The sequence below is a fragment of the Calliopsis andreniformis genome, chromosome 9, assembly GCF_051401765.1.
Source record: "Calliopsis andreniformis isolate RMS-2024a chromosome 9, iyCalAndr_principal, whole genome shotgun sequence".
In the NCBI taxonomy this organism is placed as follows: Eukaryota; Metazoa; Arthropoda; class Insecta; order Hymenoptera; family Andrenidae; genus Calliopsis; species Calliopsis andreniformis.
The window spans coordinates 19,464,186-19,474,385 of NC_135070.1; the positions used below are offsets into that span (position 1 = coordinate 19,464,186).

Here is a 10,200-nt window from a genome sequence, read left to right on the forward strand (position 1 = left end):
CAATAACACTTCAAGCATCTTCGCGTGACGTCTGAAATCCCTTGCTCGATTCATTTTATGTAAAATTGTGCAATATTTATTCAAGAGCATTCATATTAAGAAAGGAGTGCTGTATATTGTTGATTACTTTGTAAGAATATAATACAAAAATTTGTTTGTAGGTACGGACGTTTGTGCAAATTTTTCTGTTAAGTGTTCGGCACATTCATCACTTCGGTATGCAGGCTACTATCGGTTAAACTCCAACACTACACACGTTATCAATAAATTTGATTTTTGTATTTTTTATATTTTGCATGATACAGGCATACACATCTTTTGTTTACTCTGCTTAATACATTCGTAATAAAGCAATTCTAACACCTTTGTTCATTGCATTATTCTTCACCAATTGATCTTATGCAACTGTCAAGCACCTACCATCATCTAAAAGAGCATTTTGTACACATATAGTATTTACTTCCAGAAAAATCTATACAACATGTCTCTTTATCCTACGCTTGAGGACTTGAAGGTGGATCATATGATGAAGGTAGGTCAGGAGACATTGACATCTACTTATGAAGATTTTAAGATGGTGTTAATACTTCATCCTATACAAAAGTACTTGACTTATAGGCACAGTTACAAGCAGAGGCACAATATAATGTTCCATCTGTATTACAAGAACAAAATGTTCCATCTGCTCCTGCCTATAATACTTCTCCTATATTGTACCCCTCCTTAGGGGAATACATGGGTTTGGAACTTACTGAAGAAATAATAGCAGAAAACATGCCTGAATATTCACTTGTGAACCGTACAAGCGTAAGTGGCATAATATACTTTTCAAAATTATGAGTATATTAAAGTACAATCTTATATTTTAGATGGCAGTTAGTATTCCTGCACCACCAGGACCATTGGCAGGTATGGTTGCACCACTGTCAGGACAATCTTTGGGATTACAGAGAGCACAAGTTACAAATGGGATAAGAGAAGTAATTAACAGATACATATACACTATTAGAAGTTATATTTAGGCCTTTACTATACCAATATCACTGTTGTAGTTAATATTATGCAAAGATCAAGATGGTAAAATTGGTTTGCGAGTGCATGCTGTGAACAATGGTATCTTTGTGTGCCTTGTAAGACAAAATTCTCCAGCTGCACTCGCTGGAATACGATTTGGCGATCAAATTTTGAGTATCAACGATGTTTCCGTTGCTGGATATTCAATGGAGCAAGTACACAAGATGTTCAAAAACGCCGACGTTAACGGAATCAGAGTTATAATACGTGATAGGTTGGTTATTCTATACTCGTTCTTAAGTTACAAGGCAATTATATATATATGTTATATCTACATATAATTTCTATTTCCTGCAGACCATTTGAACGCACGGTAACTATGCACAAGGACAGTACAGGGTATATAGGATTCCAGTTTAAAAATGGTAAAATAATTGCCTTAGTTAAGGATTCTTCAGCCGCTCGAAACGGTCTATTAACAGATCACCAGATATTGGAAGTGAATGGAAAGGTATGACTAATAAATATGTATATGATTCATGAGTGATAATACTAGTGTAAACGTAATATTTACGTAAAATGTTTCAGAATGTTATTGGTTTGAAAGACAAGGATATCACAGCAGAAATTGAAAATGGCGGAAATATTATCACAATAACGATCATTCCATCGTACATTTACGATCACATGATTAAAAGGTATGTTAATATTCAGTAATCTTTTATTTGACTTTAAATTTGTTTTATTTAAAATTATTTATTTCAGTATGCATACCAGTTTGCTAAAAAATTTTATGGATCATTCGATACCAGACGCTTAAACCGGAAGTAAGTCAAAACCCATTCGACACATGTTCAACTTCAGTGTTACTTTTTTTCACTAGGGGGATCTATGCATAATGCTTTACATTTTCGTATCAATAGCCATATCATTTTTAATGACAGAACAAATACTACGTACAAATTTTAATGAAAAATATGGTACAGTGCGTATATATTGATGATATTGAGTAAAACAGGGGACTTCATAGAAAGTACACATTATTTTTTTAACTAGAAAGATAATGAAAGTAGTTGAAGTTTTCCATTGTTTTTCATACGTTTATCAAATGGATGTTTATTTTCAATCACTATACAATACTTATTAATGAAATTAATTGCAATGCGATTTATTTATTATTACACTGTTAAATTTTTAAGATAATTCCATTGTTTGAAGAACTGTATTGTGACGATGTTATCTGTTTATAAAATAAGTCCGTGATTATTTATAGTATTCTCTGTTATTATGCACCAATTGAGTAGACATTCGTAGTAACTATTTACTCTGCAATTATATGCCATTACATTTTAATAGTTATATGTCCTAAGAGTGTTTACAATGTTAATACTTTTCTATACAGTTTTATCTTGTATATACCTGTAGCTTCCACGTAAACGTTATCATGATTTCTATTTTATTATGTGCAACTTTATATGTAATCCATATTGTAGATGGAAATACGATTGTTTTGTACTTTTTACCAATGTGCCAATTATACGAATTATAAATTATGTAGTTAATTAAGATAGTCAATAAAAAATTCTATACAAACATTCAATCACAAATTATTTATAGTCCAAACCTGCAAATTCCTAAGGCCATTAGAACCTTCTTATTCGATCTTAATTTCTAAACTGTAAGTGTAAGTCTAAACTTTCTCTTTAGAAATCTCATATCAGTTCATTTCCGGTGACGCATGCGCGTTTGATCTGTTTGAAACATGGCAGTTTAGGTTTTATTTCTGGTCTCTCTTGCTTGCATAACACGAGACTTGTCAAAGTGAAGTCTAATGTTAAACAATAGTATGATGCATATAGTATTTAATAATAGGGTTCAAGATTTATTTGGCGTACAACAGAGCACACTAAGAAGGGTTATCATTTATATGGGCCTAGGTACTTTCACGTACCATTAGGTAGTGAGTGACATAAATGCGCTCGGCTATCAGTGCTATTTTGTCGAGTCCGGTACCCGACAATAAGATGTCCCATCCTGATTATGAGCAAACTGCTCACGATCATGCGGCCTTGCTTCTGCTTTTGAGACCCATCGGTAGTCAGATCAAGCCAAAGACAGTCAGCAGGTTATGCGAGCGCATAATTAAAGCAGGTAGTAGATTCACTGTGGCAGATTCTACCGGTGGGACACGTGAAATCTTTGCCAGATTTGTCAAAGAACATCCAGTTGAGAACAATGACTGGGGAGATTTTCAGACTCACAGGAGACTATTGGGGCTAATCACTTTTGGCAAATATGACAATCAAGCAGAACTGAATGAACTATGTAGGGTTCATGAAACCTTAAAAGTAAAATACACTTCAACACTATATGATTCACGAGCTATATTTTTTGGGCCCAGTGAATCAAATAATCCACATGAACCACCTGCACCTTTCAGTACTCCCTCAAACTTCAAAACAATAGCTGTGTTTTATAATGATGAAACTTGCCCAGATCTTGAGACCCACATTATGGAATGCCTTAATTCCCTGTTTTGGATTCTAGAATCCAAGAGGCTTGAGAGATCTAGAGAAAAGATAGATAGAGTTTCTCTTCTATTGGCTCCCTTTGAGAAAAAGGATTTCATAGGATTAGATCTTGAGTCTAGAAACAATAGGAAAAGATGTGTTGGTCGTATGACAAAACATTTGGGTGATTTGTGTCTTCAAGCTGGACTTCCAGCAGATGCTTTAAGCAACTACAATTCTGCAGCTAGTGTGCTGCAAGCTGTTAATGACTGGCTCTGGTTAGGAGCAGCATTTGAAGGCTTATGCGCTGCATCTGCTCTAGTATTATATCCAAATATGTGCAGAAGTCTTCCACTACAAAGAAATTCTTCCCTTCAAGAAGGAAGTCCAGGTAAGCAGAGGTATGTATAAAATAAAATAATTTTAAATAAGAAATTTAATGTTATTAGAATGGAACTAGCAATATTTTATTATATTTAGAAGGGGATCACAAGCAGTTGCAAACTTTTCATCACCACCTGCTGGAGAAGTAATAAAGAGTAATATGTCACATATTTTGTTACCTGAAGAAATATCAAAGAAATATCGTGAGGCTATAGTTCATTACAGCAAATACCAATATGCTGGAATAATTGAAACAGAAGCTAGTTTTAAGGCCACAAGAATTTCAATAGAGCAGAACTGCACTTTGCAAGCTGCCTCCTATTTGAATAATGTTGTACTTATAAATTTACCATTGAGTGAACAAGAGAAAGTATGTAATTTGATCAAGAAAAGTTAATAAATAATAAGTAATCCAATATAATTAACTCTGTGCAACATTTCAGATTGATAGATTTACTACATTGTCAGACCTGTACACAAGTTTTGGTTTTGTGAGAAAAGCAGCTTTTTGCTTAAGATTGGCTGCAACAAGACATGTGTCTCAAAATAATCCAAATCCAGACTGGCAACAATGTTACAACTTAATGCTACAGGCTGCTTCTGGATTTAAATTATCATTAGACCCTGCTGACATGACTCCTGGTAATTTTTATTATATTGATTATGATACTGCTGTAATGAATGCATGTTTAGAAAAAAGTTGTTTTCACAGAGACCCATAGGGGTTGGCCAGTCATACAAATTCAGGTGATAAATGAACTTGTTGCTGCTGCTAATCGTATGGGCAATCCAGCACTAGCAACAAGACACATGACATTTTTACTTCAAACTATGTACAATTATCTAACCCCTAATGAACGGAAAGAAACTGCCCTGCAGCTTCAAAATGTATCTCAACAGTGTGAAGGTGCACCTGTACCTCTTGTAAGTATTAAATCAGGATTTACGAAACGTAATTTTAGCGTTTCAGGAAAAGTAAAATTCCTCCAATAGGTTTTAGATTCGGGAACAGTCATACCACCTGCTAATTTAACAAATATCCCGAAAACGAAATTGTTTGTACTGAAAAACATGCAGCCACATCTTCAGCCTCAAAAAATTGAGAGAGTTAAAGAAGATCATGGCCCTTTTTTATTCACGCCAATCAATTTTGGCTCGTTAGAGAGGAAAAATATATCGAAAAGCAAAGTTGGTGCGTTAACACTCCGAACACCAGCACAAAACTAGCTACATAACGCACTTACGAAAATCATTATTGATTACAGATTACTTGTGGGTAGAGGGTGATATTTGTGAAGTATCAATGCAACTTATTAATCCTCTGCCATTCGAACTCCACGTCTCAAATATGAGACTCCTCACAAATGGAGTAGTGTTCGAATCAATCCCAGAGAGCATTACGCTTCCTGCTGAATCAGGACCAATCGCAGTAACATTAGCGGGCAGACCTAAAGAGATCGGGGATTTGGAGATACTGGGTTTTAGTACTCATACATTGGGGGTAAAATCTAATTGCAGACTGAGGCATATGGAAGGAATGGTGCATCCTCAGTATACTGTCGAAGTAGTTCCATCTTTACCCAGAATAGATGTGGCTACTAGTTTACCTCAGACTGCAAGCTTCAGTTCAGGAGACAATATTGTGACTAGCGCAAGTATATCGCTATATGGTGGTGAAAGGTAACTCAAAGATTCTCAAAGGCTCTCAAAGGTACTCAAAGTTTTAAATGAAGTACAAATGTTTATTTTCATATTATAGTGCAGAGTGTACTGTAACCATCACAAACAGTGGTCAAGTTCCTATAGAAACGATCGAATTATCAATACAATCCACATTAGACGCATCAACTGAGTGTAAAATATTCAAGTGGAGCGATGAAAACTTACTGACCCAATTACCTTTACAACCTGGTGTCAGTGCAAGCCTTACATTATATTTATATGCGGCTACGGAGTTTATAGCGCCTGCCTCACGAAATGGTAATATTACTAATAACTATTAAATTTTATTAAAATATTGATTTAATTTATTTGTATATATACACCTTACAGATATTAGTAGTAGTACATATCTCAGTCAACCGAGCAGTTTAATGTCCCATTCGGGACACAGTTCTCTGCCATCTAGATTAAGTTCTCCATCGCATACGAAAAGACAATCCGAGCTAACTTCCTCGTTCAGATCTGGCTTAAGTTCTCAGTCTGGACATTCTTCCTTGGCGAGTTCGCGTTTATCGAAACTTGCTGTTCCATTGCATACCTCAAATATTGTCGAAGGTCAATTAAAAATTAAGTATTCAGGCGGTGCTGGCTTAGCGGCGGGCTACTGTCGTATTTCGTCTGTCTTCATAACCGTAGAAATGTTACCCAGCGTGCAGATCACAAACTGGGATGTACTTCCTGCAGAAACGTAAGTAATGACGAGAGAACTACATTCCATGTTATTTCCCTCTTGTGATATGTCTTTATATATCCTCTTCTTTTAGACCCTCGCAATTTTATCTTGTGTTAGACTTAACAAACATGACTAATCACGAGATGGAATTACATTACACGCAAACCAAATGTATATACATGGAGGGTAAAGAATCATGCAGAATTCCTGTACCAGTTGATCGGTGTCCACTTAACAAATTGTCTATGATTAATGGAGCTGCTGATGCTGGAGAGCTTCAGAAAGTTTGTTCCGAGCATATTGCCTCATTAGTTGACTTGTGTTGGCAGCTGTTGGGCACTGAATCCATTGGGAAAGCGACCCTTTCTGGTATTACTCTGACTCAGGATATGTTAGACCTCGTCAGAATGAGTCCTTTACAATGGGGTATGCCTCTGGTAATCTTCGCGCGTGTATTAACAATATTAATAATTGGATTATATCTTTCACAGAGATTAAAATAAATGACACGATCGTGAAGGCCCAAGAGGAACTCACTTGTAGTTTGGGTGAATGTGTGAGCGTCAGGATAGGAATATGCAATGCTTTGGAATATCCTCTAAGTGATCTTATGTTGTCTATAAATTTCTACCAAGATCACCACAATGGTGTAAATAATTATCAACTAGAGACGAGGCTATCTATTGCTGGTGCAAATAAAGTCATGCTTCCAGCAGTAAGTCGTCACTTTTATCATAGAAATACTACAACAAACACGTTGTTTAACCTATAATAAATGGTCTTTCCAGTTGCAGGAATATGGGAGTCTTTATCACGAGTGTCGCGTAGTATTCTTCACAGCCGGACAATATAAAATAGACATTCAATGCAGTAGTAAAGAATCTGCTCCAAATACACCTGTGATTTGTTCAGAATTGATAAACGCAGGTCATACGTGGCGTTATATACCACCAATAGAAATAACTGTTGATGATTATTAATGCCTGTAGACTAATTAAATGCGCAACTTTGTAACATTTGTAAAAAGGAAAATAAAAATGCATCTATGCCTTGTTACAATAATTTAATGCATGAAGTTTGTTGCGATGATTAAATGTGACACTATTTAACAATTGAAACGTATACTTTTTTAATAAACTATTTAAAAAATTCTCGTATTTCTTTTTGGCCTCCATCAAGTATACATGAGATTGTGCCTCTTTTCACTGACGGTTGGCAGTGAAGGAAATCTTATTCTAGTGAATAATACTCATTATTTTCTTAAAATGAAAATTCATATTTAGTCATGGATCAGTAATCTATAAATCAATATGTAAACAAAGACATCTGTGTGACTTATATATAATACTTTATACAATTGTACCGTCATTGCACTGAGGGTACTTAAGTTTGTAATAATATAACATTCTTTTGTGCATAAATATATAATTATACTTTTCGCTTTTTGCCTAAAGGAATCATCTCAGTTTCCTGTAAATTTCTCCTAAATTTCTTATAGAACATCAGTACATCAGAATGGGCCCATACTTGTTGACTATTAAAATCTAGAACGCGCAAAGATTGTAAACTTTGTGCTCTAGAAAGTGCTACATACGATTGGCCCGCATCAAATACTTTAGCTAAACACATTTCCACGCAATCTAAAGTTAAACCCTGACTTTTGTGAATAGAAAACGCCCAAGCCAGTTTCAGTGGAATTTGTTTTCTATGAACAATGGCGCCTACATTTGTCCTTATGTTCCATTTCTCTGTTTTTACATGATATTGAATACCTGACTTGAATTGAACTACTGGAACATTCTCTACAAACTTAATTACTACACCCCTTGCCCCATTCACTAAACCATTAGAAACATTTATATTCTTCAATAACATTACTTGGGCACCTATTTTCAACACAAGTTTATCAGGGACAGTTAACTGTTGATTTAATGTTGCAGTCATTGATTGATCAGAATCCTGAGCTGTGTAGACTTTAGATTCACCTTTCAGTTCATTTAATTGAATCTCATTAATGTCTTCTGCTTCATTCACATGAGAACAAAGTCTTGTTGCTAGAATTCCATCATTCTCTATCTTCTGCTTAGCAGTTGCCTTAAGAGTCTCTGCAATATCATCTGTAACTCTACCTATTCTAATGTTGTTCAAAATCTTAACAAATATAGGATCTTTTTGCCTATGGACCTGTTGCAATTCAAAGTTTAAATGTACACATTTCTCCCATGAGTTACTTTGGAAACAGAATTTTGCCTTCCTGTCTCTACCAGAGACAGGAGGCAATTGGAAAAAGTCTCCACATAGGATCAGTTGTATTCCACCAAATGGTCTCTCATTCTTACGAACATACCTAGCAACAGCTTCTATCTTATCAAAATAATCTCCATCTACCATAGAAATTTCATCAATTATCAAGTGTTTTGTTCTTCTCCATAATCCAGCAGAGTTACGAACTGCCATTTGGTAGCATCTGTCTAAATTGGCAGTCCCCAGACCAATTCCAGCAAACTGATGTAAAGTAATTCCTCCTATGTGACATGCTGCTACTCCAGTGCTTGCTGTGGCCATTGTGACATCAGGAGGAAGAGCTGCTATTATCCTTTTCAGTAGAAATGACTTCCCAGTTCCTGCACTACCGGTAAAAAATATATTTTTACCATTAAGTACAAACTCCAAAATTTTGCTTTGTTCTTCTGTAATCTGTCCTGCTATTGGATTTTCATAAAGTTTCTTTGCTGGAGCAAGTTTTCTATCATTTTCATCTATTCGTTTCCTCTTCTTTGTAGCACTAGGAGATGGAGTAGTAATTGTTGCACGTGTTACACTAATAGCTTTTTCTTTGGCCTTATTTACCTCAGCACTTGTTGCAGGGCTAATCTCTTCTAGACCACCCAATGACTTGTTGGAAAGCAATTTTTCTCTCAGTGGGTTCTTCATCCCTTTCTCTGATTGGTTTGTAACTTTGATATATACCATCTTTAAGAAATTAATTAATTGTGAGGTCGGTGCATTCGATAAGAAAAGAGTACAATTTTCTTCTTTGAATTTGATTGAGGCTTTTCCCTCTGTCATGAATTTGTTGAAAACAGAAATGGATTTCAGCGCGAGCTTCGTCATTGAATTCGCTTTTTCTTTGCGTACCTCGATGAACATTTCGCGGAAATTGTTTCGAATAAGACGTAAAGAAGCTGATCGATGATTTACCTTCTTTAGGATCGAACCTTGCGAATTAGTCCACTCTATCGTAACGGAGCATACTACTAAACAGCTGTCTTGATCCATGTTTTCTTGTAAAATAGTCGTGCACTGAGTAAATGAAACTTTTTTCACAGAAATAAATAAATTAAAACGTTTTCTTGAAAGAGTACGACGCAAGGATCATTCACCCTCTCAACGTCATGGTCGCAATTGTTTGGTAGGACTCCTATACTCCTACCGTAGGAGGTTTACGCGCCAAAATTGCTAGAGAAACTCTCATTTCTTACGTCAGAGGGAGTTCCTATAGCTAATCGATTCTAAATATTTTTTAACGCTGAAATAAATGTAGGAAATAATAGCCCTTTTTATCCTTCTTTTGCGTAAATTGAAATTTTTTGTTAACACAAAAGTATTATATTTCATGTTATCGAACTTATAATCACTGTAATTTCTAATGATAGTGTTTTATACTTATTACATGATCTTCAATTGTTTTCAGAAACCGGTAGTGAATCAAAGTAATTAAGGGACCGAAATTTGAATTAATGCTCCTTCAAGGAAACTAATTTGCAAATTATACAAACATCTTTATCACCATTGTGTTTACAGATTACTATTAATTCCCCTAACTATTCATTTACATGAAGATATGCGAGTACATGTACATATAAATAAATAGTATCGTCCTGACATTAAAACACA

General features: G+C 35.3%; 3 protein-coding genes across 5 annotated transcripts; 2 read left to right on the plus strand and 1 right to left on the minus strand.

The window, feature by feature from the left end:
• Nucleotides 1-23: 23 nt before the first annotated feature.
• Nucleotides 24-2,609, plus strand: LOC143182994 (syntenin-1). 2 transcript variants are annotated; one of them, XM_076384353.1, is made up of 8 exons: nt 24-161; nt 467-532; nt 619-807; nt 870-980; nt 1,053-1,288; nt 1,372-1,525; nt 1,603-1,712; nt 1,780-2,609. In XM_076384353.1, the coding sequence occupies exons 2-8, from the start codon at nt 482-484 to the stop codon at nt 1,832-1,834; spliced, it is 906 nt and encodes a 301-aa protein (XP_076240468.1). In that variant the 5' UTR covers nt 24-161; nt 467-481; the 3' UTR covers nt 1,835-2,609. The 2 variants fall into 2 exon arrangements, with proteins under 2 accessions (XP_076240468.1, XP_076240469.1); XM_076384354.1 differs by having other exon boundaries at nt 38-216.
• Nucleotides 2,610-2,784: 175 nt separating this feature from the next.
• Brun (trafficking protein particle complex subunit brun) lies at nt 2,785-7,453 on the plus strand. 2 transcript variants are annotated; one of them, XM_076385274.1, is made up of 11 exons: nt 2,785-3,925; nt 4,005-4,278; nt 4,352-4,550; nt 4,621-4,832; nt 4,902-5,100; nt 5,174-5,588; nt 5,668-5,888; nt 5,961-6,318; nt 6,395-6,729; nt 6,795-7,018; nt 7,092-7,453. In XM_076385274.1, exons 1-11 carry the CDS (start codon nt 2,988-2,990, stop codon nt 7,281-7,283), a joined length of 3,567 nt encoding a protein of 1,188 aa, XP_076241389.1. In that variant the 5' UTR covers nt 2,785-2,987; the 3' UTR covers nt 7,284-7,453. The 2 variants fall into 2 exon arrangements, with proteins under 2 accessions (XP_076241389.1, XP_076241390.1); XM_076385275.1 differs by having other exon boundaries at nt 4,008-4,278.
• A 46-nt stretch (nt 7,454-7,499) lies between these two features.
• Nucleotides 7,500-9,614, minus strand: Pif1 (Pif1 DNA helicase). Its single transcript, XM_076385277.1, has one exon. It carries the CDS (start codon nt 9,580-9,582, stop codon nt 7,732-7,734), a length of 1,851 nt encoding a protein of 616 aa, XP_076241392.1. The 5' UTR covers nt 9,583-9,614; the 3' UTR covers nt 7,500-7,731.
• Between the last annotated feature and the right edge of the window lie 586 nt (nt 9,615-10,200).